The sequence below is a fragment of the Lepidochelys olivacea genome, assembly GCF_965140295.1.
Source record: "Lepidochelys olivacea isolate rLepOli2 genome assembly, chromosome: 1".
NCBI lineage: Eukaryota > Metazoa > Chordata > Testudines > Cheloniidae > Lepidochelys > Lepidochelys olivacea.
The window spans coordinates 25,944,361-25,960,468 of record NC_140411.1 but is presented as its reverse complement, the minus strand read 5'-3'; the positions used below and the strand labels follow the sequence as shown (position 1 = coordinate 25,960,468).

General features: G+C 41.3%; 1 protein-coding gene across 1 annotated transcript in view; it reads left to right on the top strand.

Annotated features, from left to right (window-relative positions):
* NOX4 (NADPH oxidase 4) overlaps window positions 1-14,150 on the top strand; it is a 154,845-nt gene extending 140,695 nt beyond the window's left edge. Inside the window, exons 15-18 of the mRNA XM_084650380.1 lie at window positions 3,550-3,658; window positions 4,455-4,523; window positions 6,861-6,961; window positions 13,863-14,150. Coding sequence (XP_084506506.1) covers window positions 3,550-3,658; window positions 4,455-4,523; window positions 6,861-6,961; window positions 13,863-13,983 — 400 coding nt within the window. The 3' untranslated portion in view covers window positions 13,984-14,150. The remainder of the gene's footprint in view (window positions 1-3,549; window positions 3,659-4,454; window positions 4,524-6,860; window positions 6,962-13,862) is intronic.
* Window positions 14,151-16,108: the final 1,958 nt, after the last annotated feature.

Below are 16,108 nucleotides of genomic sequence, written 5' to 3'. Positions count from 1 at the left end.
TAAAACATTTTAAAATCCAGTAAGACACAATTTTCAGTGTCTCTCTGTGAGTCACCAGGGCTGTCAAAATTCTCCCAATCCCACTCTTACACAACGGTGAATCTTCATTATTATTTTTATTAGGTGTACCTAGTAGCCCCAGGCTCGGGCCAGTGCCCCAGTGTGCTAGTCACTGCACAAACAGAGCAAAGAGTGTCCCTGGCCCAAAGAGCTTACAGTTGAAATAAGCTTACAAAGTGTTTTACAATTCACACACGACACACTTGTTCAGAGATCAGCTGGTAGCTGGAGTAAAATTAAAACCTTTTAAAGCCTGATTTTAAGAGATGCTGAGCTCACTCAGCTCCCCTCAATCTCAGTTGGAGTCATGGGTGCGCAGCGCTTCTGAAAATCAGGCTCTTATGTGGCAGCTCCTGGTGCCTTTGTGGAGCCCTCAAAGAACCTAACAGGTTCCCTACACATTTTCATCTCTGAAAGCCCATTGTTCATCTTGGAGCAGGGGACTGGACTAGTTGACCGCTTGAGGTCATGCTCTTTTGAACGGGGAGTACCATTTTCTGAAGCGCATTTTCGTTTCTGCCAAAAGACTGGAGTCCCAATGGATATCCTGACCATTTTCTCCAGGACGGATTATCCCTGACAGTGCTGAGAAAAAACGTCACATATCATAACTATGGGCCAGCGGTAGGTAATGAGACGGCTGTCTCTGTCAGCATATTATTGGAGGCAGTGAGAGGCTTGTACAGACGTTTCCACAGCAGCTTAGTGTCCAGTGAATGTTTTCGATACCAGATAAATAGGATGATTCCAGACAGTGCATGGCGTAGCCCAGCATTACAGTGAACCTTGCGTGTCATGCACTGCAATATTATGTAATAATAAGAGCAAGCGATGTTTTGCTGTTCATATGTAAGGATATCAGCAATACAGAGCACTTGTCCACTGGAGAGGCTGACTGTTGTTTTTTGTCTCTTCATAAAAATTGAGATTGGCGCGGTGAAAACGGTAACTCTTGTGTCCAAACTTGAAGGGGTAGGAAGGCAAAGCCCTTTTTGTTAAGGACATGCAGCTGTGGAGGATATCGGGGTATCCTTCAGGACAAGGATGCAGTCTTTTGTTTTGTGTTTGGTTTTGTTTATTTTGATATTTTCTGAGCAGCTGGGGTCTCCCAGCCTAGATATATCCCACTCAGGTATCTAATAAATGTTGCCTATTTATTATAAATCATGATTGTTTTTTTAAAGAGAGTCAGAAGCTTTTTGGCATAGGTCAGGTGTCTATACATTAATGATTAATTACAAGTAGTAATATTCAGTAACGTGCATATCAGCGGACGTGGCATGTCGTACACACATCTTTAGCTGTGGAACAATACTGCACATTTATCATGTCACAGCTTACTGGAGGTAAACCCAACATTGTATGTTTGACATGCCATTCACTTCACGTGCATGCATGATGCATGCCACAAAACACGACAGATCAACCTCACATTGATTCAACTTAGCTCATTCCCACTGGCCTGTGTTTGCTCAAGTCAAAAGTCTGAATTGATAAAAGGCGGTCCCCAGTGAATCCTCTTGTATATCTTTCAGTTCATTTATGCTGAGACACGTTTATTTCCTTTTATCATTTCAGAATGATGCGCTGGAGTAAATGAATACAGTTTATTGCTTACATACTGTACACAAGATACTGTATTTGTGATCTCACCCCATATGATCAGACCATTACCTTGGTTCTGGTTTCTCCCAGCACAAATGATACGCCAAATAGGGAGAAATAACATTTGTCTGCAGGACAGCATTGTACATGCAGCAGCTGGTGTCAGGACATTAAGGATGCTACACTCCCACTACAGACACGCAAGGCATGAAGCCCAGGGCAGCCAGCACCTCTCTGCAGGGTATGGATAGTTCACACAAGGGGTCAGAGTCCCCACACCCTGTGTGCCATGGAGGATTTGCTCCACAGCTCCTCTGCAGGCCTGCAGTGGAGGGGTTAGGCATATGGAAAGGGACGGTGGCATGTCCATCAGTTACACAGATGCATTAGCAAAATGGCCCAGATGTTAGGGTTGGCAGGTGCCCGGTTTTCGACCAGAAAATCCAGTTGAAAAGGGGACTTGGCAGTGTCTGGTAAGATGTACAGACGGGACACCAAAAGTTTGGTTACCACAGGCAAGGCGGGGAGGCACCAGGTCATCAGACTGTGCCAGCCCCTGCTCAGCCAGGACTGCCTCCTACCTGCATCTCCTGGGCAGACAGGCAGGCTCCCCATCAGGCTGCAGCTCTAGAGCAGAGGGAGCCCAGCTTGGGCGGGCGGCGGGAGCTGGAGAGGATCCAGCTGTGAGGAAAGGAGAGGGAGGAGAGCAGCAGGGGGCCAAAGGATTAGGGCAGGGCCTGGTGGAAGAGGTGGGGCAGGGATGGGGCCTTAGGGGAATGAGGCGGGGCAGGGGGCTCCAGTTATCAGCAATTAGAAAGTTGGTATATGGGACCATAGTAGCTACTGTAAGTCATGTTGTGCAGTAGGAGACGTGGAGCAGCTATGCAATTATCCCACACCTTGCCCCCTGGCCATGACGTTTGGCCTAATAAGCATATATACTGCTGAATTTTTGGAAGTCCAGAATGCAGCTGTGATGGTCCCAAGTGGGTCTTTACAATCTGTAAATAGTTTTAAGGGGAAGGATTTTGTCCCCTAAATGGCTAAATTACAGGTAAGTAACAATAACGTAAAACCAGCCATGGCTGATCTGAGAAAAAATCATGCAGACTTTTTTAAAAAATCTGTTAATCAGTAGATCTTTTTTCCTGTTTATTTTTCTAGCCCGGTTCATTGTGATCGTCCCTCTTTTACTAAAATCATGTTTTGTCTCCATCGCCATTAGGAAACCTGGCACAAGTGTCATGTTTTCTAAACTAAATGCCAAACGTTGTCCATGCACACGCTCTAGCCGCTGAAGCTCTTTGGGGACTATACCTTTGCCTAGCACAATGGGGCTCTGACCTTGTTTAGGCCTCTGTGCACTACCACAATATAAATATGAAGTAATAATTGAAATAATCTGATGCTTGCATGCACCTGAATGCAGAATTCGCCCCTAACTTTACTTTGGAGCTGCATTCTGTGAAGTTTGCATTCATCAGCATCGCCTCCTCTGGGAAGAAATGAGTTTGTGAACTCTGCCTTATAATTGCAATAAAGAATCCACACTATCTTTTTGAAATGCAGAGGCAGCTTTGCTTTTAGATAACTTAGATATCTTGGTTATGATGTATGAATCAACATTCTTACCTTAAGACATATATGCATTCAGTGTGCAGTTTATACTGTTCGGCTGTAAAGACAGTATCCGTATAGCATGTTGTTCTGTGTTATGGGTTCAGTATTTAAGTCCATCATTTTAGACTGATTTGGGCATTTCAGTATGATGGGGGGAAAACTAACTTCACTTAATGGAAATGGAAATTAACATTTGCACAATTAATATAAAGTGTCTTAATTAGCATTAATTAATTCCCCAAACACATCATTTTCATTTTATAGTGATAACTGGCAATGCTACAAGCTCAGAAGACTTTACTTTATTTGGGTGTGCAGGGAAATCCAGTCTTTTCGCTGGTTTGCAGATTTGCTGTGTATGCTGCATAACAAGGTAAAGGGGACGATGACACAGGGCTGGTTTTAAAGGGATACTGACAATAAACACATCTGTTTGAATATTTAGATTAGTAACAAAAGTGTTTCCATTAAACATGACTAGAGAAGGCTGGGATTTCAGATGGACCAAACTAAGTTATGTGATTGTGCAGCAAAATGGCAGATGAAATTTGTTGTTGATGTACATGGAAGGACTGGTTCAAAGTGTCATGTGAGACAAAACAGGGGTGAAATCCTGCCCCCCACCGAAGTCAATGGAAGTTTTGCCATTTCCTTCAGTGGAGCCAGGATTTTACTTACTGTTTTTTCTAAAACAGTCAAGGATGTTGGGACAGGCCCTGAAATCGGGGTTATGTGACCTTTCTTCAGGGATGCACAGTCTCCTTGCATGGTCAAGAAGTTTGCTAGAAGGGAAAAGAACATGCATCTAAGGAGTCTGGGTGCATCCTTTCCTTTGAAGAAAAGTAAAACCCCAGCTCATCTGGTGAGCGGACTGAAGGAGGTGGGTCGGTGAGTTTATGGAAATTGGAAGTCAACTCTAATTGTCAAAACAGAGATCAGGTGGATTTTAAAACTATTTTAAAGTCTTTTTAGGAGAATTTGTTCATGTATCCTGGGATGTAAAGAAGCTTCTGGGTAAAAGAAAGATATGTAAATGTGTCATTTTCATTAAAGTGTCCACTGTATCTGCTGTGAAGATCAAGCTTAATCAGGGTACTGAACAAGAGCAACCATATTCTTATGTAAGAAGAGGCGTATTAATTCACTTGATGTTTTTCTGGTCTTCCCAGCTTTGGCAGGAAAATCGCCCAGACTACATAAACATCCAGCTGTACCTTAGTCAAACAGATGGGATACAGGTATGTGGCTAAATGCTGTTTGTAAACCTAAGTAGATCTGATGGTGGTAGACAACACAAACTGCCAGTTAAGCATGACATGGAATGATTGCAGATGGTTTAAGCAGGGAATAAAGGCTAATTGTCTCAGTAAGACTGCATCGCAAGTCCAGCCCCACAATACTAGAAGAAAAGTCTGGTAGCATTCATTTGATTATCCATGGGCAGAGATCCATATCTCCCTTCTCTAGGAAAGAGGTCTTTCCAGGCCAGGCCACAGATTAGACAGTTGGCAGGGCTTTGTGGGAAACTTGCATCATTCCTGGGCTGAGAATCAGGCTGGAATAATTCTAGCCCCAAACTTTTGAAAGCAAACACGTTGTGAGAAACTGGCTATTTTTAAAAATCCCGATTGGTTTCTTTTTGTTTTGTTTTTGTCTCGAATGTTTGAAGAAGTTAAACTTTTAAAAGTATGCAGCCAGAAAATGTACTGAACTGTTCACAGTAGTCCAGTTTAGAGAGTTGGATTTATTCCCCACTGGCTGGAACCTTGTGTAACCATTTACACATGGGATGCGGTGACCTGGGTGTTAGCATTTTACATCCACTTTGCACTGCTGTAGCACAAATGTAAGGGCCTGCTTCTTCACACTCTAAATGAATGTGAGCTTTGTCATTAACTTTGATTGGCATAGGATCAAGCCTTAAATTACTACAAAAGGTGAAAGGCAGTCAAGAATCAGGTCCATTGGATTTAGCTCTCCTTTCTAGCAGATGAAGACAAGAGAAAATTTATAGTTCTGATGAGAACTACCCCAATATACAGGGCTTGCTGCTGGGCTTCAGCTAAATAATCTGCTAGCAACAATTCTGAACAATCTTCCGAATATTCAGTGCTAGTTCCAAATAACTGGATGGGATGTCTCTGCTGGCATGGAGATAATCCAATATATTATTAATTAACAGGTAAGAAATGACCAGGTTCAAGGTAGAACATCCAAGATGAAGCTGAATATCACTGAAATGCAGTTTAGAATATTTACTCTTAAATTTTGTGTCCAGTAGCTACTGAATTTGTATTAGAACTCCTTTTCTTTTTTAAAAAAGAAAAGGAGGACTTGTGGCACCTTAGAGACTAACAGATTTATTTGAGCATAAGCTTTCATGAGCTACAGCTCACTTCATCGGATGCAAGTACTCCTTTTCTTTTGCGAATACAGACTAACACGGCTGCTACTCTGAAACTTTTCTTTTTTATGACTGTTTGGTAGAAAAAGTGGCATCAAGTATAGAAGTGTATACCATGAGGGCTAAATTTTGTCTTTAGTTAAAGCATAGCATAAATCCAGATTTGAACAGTTACTCCAGATAGTTCAAGGGAGCACTGGATGCAAGTCTCCATTGCCCTGCACTCGTGCTGTCGTTGACACCAATCCAAAGTGAGTGTAAAATGCTACCAAACCAAAATAGTGTCGCGTTTTACTCACTCTGCACTGGTGTAAATGAGTGACCCGAGATGCAGGACACAAGAGAATCAAGCCCATTTTTATTTCCAGAAACTGCTTTCGGCCATGGTAAAAAAAACCAATGTAAAACGGTTCAAGCTTAGAATGTACTTTTGTATTAGTATAATAGATGGTTTAGATCATTCGATTATGGGGTGAACGCAGAAAATCAGATCAGATATAATTCTTCTCCAGCCACATGTTACATTATATTAGGACAGTAAAACAAGGAGCGGTAATGCAATGCAGTGGAAACAGGTTTGGCTTCATAAAGAGAGGTCAGCTGGGATTTTACCAGGTTAGAATTGCTAAAAGAATCCTGTGCTCACTCCAAGGATGCAGCTTTGGTGCTTGATGCTGCTGAGGCTGTTCAAAGCAACTGGTAAACCATCCTCTAAAGGTTTCCCTTCTCACTTTTTCAGCCTCAGTTAGCTTAGGTGTTACTTGTACCAATAGTAGGTAAAAATACTTCAGACAGAAATGTGATTTTTCTATATGGACAGTGTCCCTTAAAGGATAGCAGTGAAGGCAAACTAGGGAGTGAGTAATGAGAATATAACTATTGCTCTATGTATGAATTGACAAATTGGTTTAAAAATAATGTGGAGACTAATAACTAGCTATATAAGAAACAGCACACAAGCCTGAAGATGGTTATTCAAAAGGCAAGGAGCTGAGGTATTGATGCATAGAAATGGCTGCAATCTAAGTCACACGGTTTGATACTTAGTTCAGTTTTTATATTTCAGCTATTTGGTAAATCAGCCAGGGCATTTACCAGACCAGTATACAAGCTCTGAGTGATGTGTAACAATTTACAAACACACAGCAACTGAATTTATTGTTTCTCACAGAAGATAATTGGTGAAAAATACCAGGTCCTGAACTCAAGGCTTTTGATTGGACGACCTCGTTGGAAACTCCTTTTTGATGAAATAGCGAAGTGTAACAGACAGTAAGTACCACTCTTGATAGGTTTTGCCAGAGTTTGAGAGATGGGGATTGTGTATGTTTAATAAACAGCTATATTTGTATGGAAATTACTTCGGGGTTTATCTTATCATGTAACATTCAAGCTACTGATGTTGATATTATTGAATGTGTTGCAGCTGAGAGATGGACTGTAAAAAAACATCTTTCACTTTGAGCAGTCAGAGCCGTTCATCTTCCCCCGCAACTAAACCCGTCAGTGGCCCAGGCAATAAAAATCATATTTCTGTGTTGCTACACAGAGATTGTACATGTTTTAATCCTTTGCTATAATCAGTATCTTGCAACATATGCCAGTTTTCTGCAGTGACTTTTATGATTTATAGTTCGAATAATAGAAATGCTGTATTCTGGCCGTATTCTACTGTGTTATGTCTTTATTCAGAAGATATATTTTCTTTGAGGGCTACAAGTGCTATTTATTGTTTGTTAAGAGCCTACTCTGTAATCAGTACTGTACGAGAAAGAGCTTACAGTCTAGACAAGTCAGATGTAGAATAAATGAGACACACATCAAAGTATTGACTCACCTCTTCTGGATTTAATTTAACCCAGTTGTTAAACCAGTCTCTTTGATGCTGTGGTTACTGAGGATTAGATCCTGAGAAGGACTGGGCCCCAGAAAATCTTATTTGATCTCAGTGTGAGCGCTTGGTATGTGATATCTCTTAGGGTCAGGACCTAAGATCTGATCTATACACTGTGGTACTAATCTTGCTATTCCCCCAAAGTAGCAAAGTGCCTAGCACAATGGAGCCATGCTCCCTGTTAGGGAGTTACTGTAATGCAAACCAATATATATGAATACTGCTACTCAGTGATGTGCAGGAGGGAAGGCAGGAACTGGGGCCTAGGTAGAGGTGTGTACTTCCTGTGCAACATGGAGAACAGCTCTGCAGGGGCTGAGCTCTGGGCAGTCCTGCTTTTTATGGTGGGGAGAGATAGGGGCATGGCAAAGGAGATGGGGAGAGTGTGAGAGGTAGATCTGCTGCTAGGTTGGTCCTGTAATCACAGCCTCCTGCACAGTTTGGGGAATGTTAACCCTTTAAGTGTCATTCTTATTTCTTTCTTAATCTTTTGTCCATTCTATTTTTCAAAAGATCAAAATAATGGGAGCTTCCATCATTTCTCTTGGAAGACGCTTGCACACCCGAATGCACATCTCTTTCAAGACGTTTTTCATGATTTTTCCTTTCTACATTTCATCTCATCGCTCCTGGTTAGATCCTCAAGTACCACTTTCCCTTACATCTTTGTATCTCTAAGATGCCCATCACCTTGATTTCTAAGCAACATGTCTTGTAGAACCTCAGTAATGCTTCTGCGTCCTTGACTGTGAACACCTTTTACATTATTTGTAGACTCTTATTATGCCCTTCCTCAGCCCATATCACCCCCTTGCTAAGGTCTATAGACTAGCTCTGTAAGGTCACCATCCTGCAGACACTTTAGTTACATGCGCTGTGTAGATAAGGCATCCCATTAACTTTCATAGAACTTACCAGGTGCAAGATCGGGACTTTAACCTTTCACCAAAAGAAAAGGAGTACTTGTGGCACTTTAGAGACTAACCAAATTTATTTGAGCATAAGCTTTCTTGAGCTACAGCTCACTTCATCAGATGTATGCATGTATGCATCTGATGAAGTGAGCTGTAGCTCACGAAAGCTTATGCTCAAATAAATTTGGTTAGTCTCTAAGGTGCCACAAGTACTCCTTTTCTTTTTGCGAATACAGACTAACACGGCTGTTACTCTGAAACCTAACCTTTCACCATAATTCAATTTTTCAGCTCGCTGAACTTTTGTTGCTTCTTCTCCTACTTCTTCCCATTTGTCAGTAACTCCCTCCGAATGGCCCTGGTGCAATATGCACACCACTAAATAAGGGCAAGACAAACAATTCCTCTTTTAGCCAAACAAGTCTAGCATTGGCATTCAGGATTCTGGACGTGTTTGCAGACACACACGTGGTTGGTTTGCAGTCTTTATTTGGTGACATCAAAGGATTTCCCAGTTTTTATTTTACATTTCTAGTAAAAAAGAACAGGTTAGACAAACACCAGTCAGGGATGGTCTAGATAATATTTAGATGTGTCTAAGTACGGGGACTGGACTAGATGACCCATTGAGTTCCCTTCCCCTCCTGTGATTCTGTGGCTCTGGCTATGGTTACTAAAAGCCCTATGTAAACAAACATGCAACTAGGGATGCTCTCATCAGTTCAGTCATACCATTGGTTTTGGTTGCTTGACTCCCAGATAGGGAAGCTCATGTCTAAGTTTCTGAGGTCTGCTAGAATGTAATAGTTCTCCGCACAGTTAACAGATTAATTCAATCCAGCATCAGGTTCAGATTCTTTCAGTTCAACTAAGAGGAGCAAAAGTGCACCATCTACTGTTGATATTTTATACCACATCTACAGTATTTGCATTGGGACAATTCAGAGCGTATGTTATGCATCCAGTTTTCAGGATTTTCGTGCAAACTATTTGGGGAAAGGGTGGTACCCTTTTTTGTGATTCATTTATCTTCAGGATAAAAATGCGCTATATACTTCTGAGATATTATCATAGCTTTTACATTTTGCTGGGTCCAAATGGCAATATGCTTCTTATATAAAGCTGAGAATGAGCTAGGCAGAAGAAATTAAAACATGTAGGGAAAGAAGGTATGTAAAGATAAGGCACATTTTCTCCATGCTATAAAAGAGAATCATCTATAAGGAATGTAACACATGGTTTGGAATCAGAAAATCCCGAGTCCTCGTTCTGGCTCTTATTATATTGCCAGTCACCTCACCTCTTTCTCAATGACTCCATGTGTAAAATAGGAATAATAATGCTCACCCGCCTACTTGCCTCAGAGGGGAGTTGTATGGATTGATGAATTAGTATTTGCATAACACTTTATACTTTCAAAGTGCTATAGCAGTGCTAAGTATTACTGTTAAGGGTGGTCTGGTGGATAGGGCATTGACTTGACTGGGACTTAAGAGCCCTGGATTCAATTTCTGGATCAGCCACAGACTTCCCGTGTGACCTTGGGCAAGTCACTTAACCTCTCTTTGATGCAGTTTCCTGTTGTAAAATGCTTCCTACTCATGGAAGTGCTGTCAGGATAATAATCTGTTAGTGATTGTGAGGGGCCGAGATACTATGGTGATTACGGTTATGTAAGTATGTAGAGTGAGTTTAATTAAGTACCTCGCTGTACTTAATTAAACTAATGGATACAAATGTTTAATAACATTAAGGCTTTCAATTAAATACACAATAAGATAAAAATTTCGATTCAAGGCTTACTTGCCCTTCTCCTCATCCACAAAAGCACATACTGTCTGGTCTTCAAAAGTGTTCAACACCAACAGATCCTGTTGAAGACAGCGGTCAATAATTTGCTCAACGCATCCGAAAATCAGGCCACTTATTTTTCTCCCCTTGTCAATAGTGCAACACTGGACCATTATGACAATGGAATTCAGTGTAAATACACAACAGTGCAGGAGGGTGGGGGGTGCAGAATGTGTATGGAAAGATTGTAAACCATGTGAGATCATAGAATTAAAAATGGTATTGTAACACATCTGGACAAGGCCATCATTTTGGTTGCACACGCAACGTTTTTCATGACATTTCCTGACTTTTGTAATGCTAATGTTCGCTTCCCTTCATTGTATAAAGTCAGTGTCATCTGTTATTCAGGTGGCCGAATTATGGATTTAACTGGCTAACTTTAGATACCTAAGTTTGAAAGTGTGGGCCAGAGACTTTATATGATACATTTTCTTCTTTCAAAGGCACATTTTTCTGTAAATTTGTCAGTACCCTTAGACTATACTTTTTTTTTTTCTGTCTAGCAGCGCAGACTTCCTTCAGTGCAGTTTAGGGGACAATGCAGTTAATTGTGACGTGAATTTAACTGCACACTAAAATAGATTATATGTACCAGTAAGCTGCCACTGTCATTCTCTGCAATATACGTAGGCCTTAATTTTCAAAAGTGGCCACTGATTTTGGGTGCCTCAGTTTTTGGATGCTGAAACTGAGACACTTAGAACAAAACTGCCATTGACTTCAGTCGGAGTTTACTCTACATAAGAATTGAGTAAGGACTCTGGGATCTGGATTTGATCCAACTACATTAACAATCGTGTGCCTTTTGAATAATGAATTCCTAACATAGAACACGGATTATCGTTAATATTCACATCATCTGGCCGAATGGTTCCTTGGCGCTGCTATGGTGTGCACTAGTATTGTGGATAAATGGTAATGGGTGTAACTGTACATTCTAGGTCTTCAGTAATGAATGTATAATAAGAACCCGCATCTCTGCATGTGCTTCTTAAAAATTGGTAAATGCTCATTTCAGCTTTTTCTTTTTCATTTTAAATAATCATAGAATCATACAAATGTAAGGCTGGAAGGGACCATGGAAAGTCATCTAGTCCAGCCCCCTGCACTGAGACAGGACCAAGTAAACCTAGACTGCCTCTGACAGGTATTGGTCAAACTTGTTCTTAAAAACCTCCCATGATGGAGATGCCACAACCTCCCTTGGAAGCCTAGTCCAAAATTTAACTACCATTAGAGTTAGCAAGTTTTCCCTAATGGCTAACCTAAATCTCCCTTGCTGCCGATTAAGCCCATTACTTCTTGTTCTACCTTCAATGGACATGGAGAACAATTTATTACCCTCCTCTTTAGACGATCACTTAACATATTTGAAGACTGTTATCAGGAAACCTTTTATCATTTTTGGTGCTCTCCTCTGGACTCTTCACTTTGTCTACGTATTTCCTAAAGAGTGGTGCTCAGAACTGGATGCAGAAGTCAAACTGAGGCCTCGCCAGAGCTGAATAGAGTTGGGCAGTTACCTCCCCTGTCTTACATATAACACTCCTGTTAATACACCCCAGAATTATATTAACCTTTTTCGCAGCTGCATCAAATTGTTGAGTCATGTTCAATTTCTGAGCTGCTATAACCCCCAAATCCTTTTCAACAGTATACCACCTAGCCAGTTGTTTTCCATTTGTGCATTTGATTTTTCCTTGCTACATGAAATACTTTGCTTTGTTGAATTCAGACAAATTCTCCAATTTGTCAAGGTCATTTAGAATTCTATTCCTGTCCTGCAAAGTGCTTGCAACCCTCCCAGCTAGGTGTCATCTGCAAATTTTATAAGCATACTCTGTTCTCTGTTGTCCCAGTAATTAATGAAAATATTGAATAGTACTGGACTCAGGTCTGACCTCCTCTGCAGGACCCCACTAGATATGCCCTCTAAGTTAGACAGCAAATCACTGATAATTCCTCTTTGAGGAGGTCTTTCAACCAGTGGTGCACCCACTTTATAATAATTTCATCTAGACTATATTGCTCTAATTTGCTTAAGAGAGTATCATGTGGGACTATGTCAAAAGCCTTATTAAAATCAAGATATACCACAGCTACTGCTTCCTCTTAACCACCTGGCCAGTAACCCTCAAAGAAGGAAATTAGGTTGGTTTGGCAGGTGCTTTCAAATTGATTGTTTATTAATTTGTTGCAGTATCTTTCCAAGTATCAAAGCTAGGCTGACTGGTATATAATTTCCCACATACTCTGTTCCCCTTTTTAAAGTTGTGTACTATGTTTTCCCTTCTCCAGTCTTCTTGGACTTCACCCGTCCTCCATGAGTTCTCAAAGATCATTGCTAACAGTTCCGAGATTGCTTCAGCTAGTTCCTTAAATTTCCTAGGATGAATTTCATCAGGCCTAGCAAATTGCAGGAAGTGATTATTCCCCTCTATTCGGCACTGGTGAGGCCACACCTGGAGCATTGCGTCCAGTTTTGGTCCCCCCACTACAGAAGGGATGTGGACAGATTGGACAGAGTCCAGTGGAGGGCACCGAAAATGATTAGGGGGCTGGGGCTCATGACTTAAGACGGGAGGCTGAGGGAACTGAGGTTATTTAGTCTGCAGAAGAGAAGAGTGAGTGAGGGGGATTTGATAGCAGCCTTCAATTACCTGAAGTGGGGTTCCAAAGGGGATGGAGCTCGGCTGTTCTCAGTGGTAGTAGATGACAGAACAAGAAGCAATGGTCTCAAGTTGCAGTGGGGGAGCTCTAGGTTGGATATTAGGAAACACTGTTTCACTAGGAGGGTGGTGAAGCACTGGAATGCGTTACCTAGGGAGGTGGTGGACTCTCCATCTTTAGAGGTTTTTAAGGCCCGTCTTGACAAAGCCCTGGCTGGGATGATTTAGTTGGGGATTGGTCCTGCTTTGAGCAGGAGCTTGGACTAGATGACCTCCTGAGGTCCCTTCCAACCCTAATCTTCTATGATTGTGTGATAGCGGGAGAGCAGAATTTCAATCTGAATGTTTCAATCAAGAACATTGTAGCAATAGAGGCATTCTGCTGCTGCTAGAAATAATGCATGATCTGGTAGTGCTTCCTTTTAATTCGCGTATTGAATCATCATAGACTTGATTATGATCTCACGGTGGTATAAATGAAAAATTACACTAATGAAGTCATTGAAGTGACACAAATTTGTAAGAGTGAGGGTGATTAATCAGTGGGAGTGGTGGATTCTTGATCTCTTGATGTCTTCAGATCAAGACAGGATGCCTTTCTGGAAGATGTGCTTTGATCAAACACCAGTTATTGCATTCAATACAGGGATAACTGGGTGAAATTCTATGGCCTCTGATATAAAAGAAGTCAGATTAAATGAACTAATGGTCCTTTCTGGCCTCAAAATATATGACAGTAGTGTAATTCTGTGGTATGTGAGATTAGAATCCAGCTCTGTGTGCCTTTAGACACGATTCACAATTTATCTGGCATGTGGTGATTCACTTTTCATTCTTAATAGGAAAACTGTTGGCGTTTTCTGTTGTGGACCAAATGAAATCTCCAAGGTACTCCACAAATTGAGCAACAGCAGCAACTCCTATGGGACAAGGTTCGAATACAATAAAGAATCCTTCAGCTGAAAGTCTTGGAACTAACAGGACTCTATGGAAGAAAGAAGTGCAATTATTTTTTGTAAGACTTAAGAGTCAGAGCTTTGTGCTAAGCAGATACAATATACCAAAGAGTAGCAGGTTTTCTTATTTATGATTATTTAAAATTCTGAAATAAGGACACAGCAGAGTACCAAGTCACATCAAGTGTTTATGCTCAAAACCAAAAGCTCTCAGAAAATATTTATGTTGGTGGGGATGATTCATTTATCAGTATGTAAATTAATTTAAAAAACGGAAACACACGGTTGCTTTTATGGCTGATTCAAGAACAATCCATGGAACATCTGAAATTTCTCCACTTCATCTTGCTAACCTCAGTCCTCTGAAATTGGGATTGGTTAAACGAACTCCAGATTGATCAGAATTAAAAGTGCTCTGCAAGACAGATGGTGCTCTTTACTGGCACACAAATGAAATGGCTTTGAAATGGAGAAACTCCAGGCCAAAAATATTAGATGATTTAAATATTGCAGATTAGGATTCTGTATGTAAAATATAAAAGTTTATTCTCCCTAGCCTGCCTCCATACTGGATAGCTGTCTGGTAGGGATATATATTGAGGGCTTACCCCAGACTATGCGAAAGTGGGTGCAACCCTATGAAATCTCTGGGCCAAATCCTATGGTGATGTAAATGACAGGTGGGGTGTAAATTGGCCCATAGAGGTACTAGTGTAACTTCTATCAGTTTGATCCTGAATGAGTTCACAAAAAGCGTATGACTTATGTACCTAGAGGGAATTGGATCAGGAAAAACAACTAGCAGGAGAAGGCAAGATAGGATATTTCTGCTATACCTCCAAGTCACCATGGAATTCACACACACACACACACACACACACACGGATGAATGAGTTCAAGCTGCCTTTTTAGGTGCCTCTGCTGATAAGTTTACAGCTCACGTACTCCATAGTGACTCAAGTTGACTTCAGCCTCTCAACTGACTTGAGTGCATTGATGCTGAATTACACCGATATAACTGAGAGGAGAATTGGGGCAGATATGTCATTTGCATCACCATTTATAATATGGTAGGAATTAGCCTTAATTGCTGTGACCCTTTACTTGGTGTGTGCTGATGGAAGCCTTGGCCAGTCTACAGGATTGTTGTTGTTTTTCTTTTCCCAGAGCTTCAGAACATGAGCTTTCTCTCCTACCATCCATTTCCCAATCTGTACATAATAAGTGGCGGGAAATCAGAACCCACTGGCCCTGAGGAGCAACATTTCCCCTATCCCATTGCCTTGGTCTCTTTTATTTCTTCTTTAGTGCCCCAGTTCTGTTTCTTCATAGTCAAGTTCTGTTCTGAGGATAAATAGGGCACTAAAGACATACACAATCGGGGATCAGTATAGTTCCATTGATTTTAATAGAATGTTACTGATTTTGAGTGGATCTGGCCCTTAATCTTCACCCAAACCTCAAGAGCATCACCTCTAGAATACTTGTGGCATCCACTGAAGCAGGAGGGTCTCAGCGCCACTCATAACTGTTAATCTCTCCCATATGTTAGCACTTTGCACTTTGGTTTAGTTTATGGCTTTCAACTCACCCTTTTTTTATCACCTGAATTTCTTAATTTTCAGCATGCAGAAGCAGCCCTGCACCGGTGCCTGGTGATATCAATGTCTGTATTAAGAGGGGTGCATTCTTTCAGTAGCTCATACACTGGCTTGCTGCATGTGTGACAAGTGAAAATGAGGTTGGTCTCGGCTTTTGCAGCTGCTGCTCAGGAGACGCCACGACTGGAATAGTAGGTCTAAAGGGCCTTGGCAGAGAGGCATGGAGAAAATTTCCTGGCACTTGTCTATGCCAGAGATAGACAAATGCCACCAGCCCCTCATTTTACTCAGTTTGAAGTAAATGGAAGGGGGAAAGTGGTTGTTTTCAGGTTGGCTGGGATTTGCCAAGGAGCCTAAAGGAGTTAGGTCCCCAAATCCCTTGGAAGTTCAGTGGCTGCCTAAATCCCACCCACTGATTTTTGGGGCCTAATTCACTAAATGATTTGTAGATTAATAGCATTTTAAGGCCAGAAGGGACCATTATGGTCAGCTAGTCAGACCTTCTGTAGATAGTTACTGCAATGTAAAACT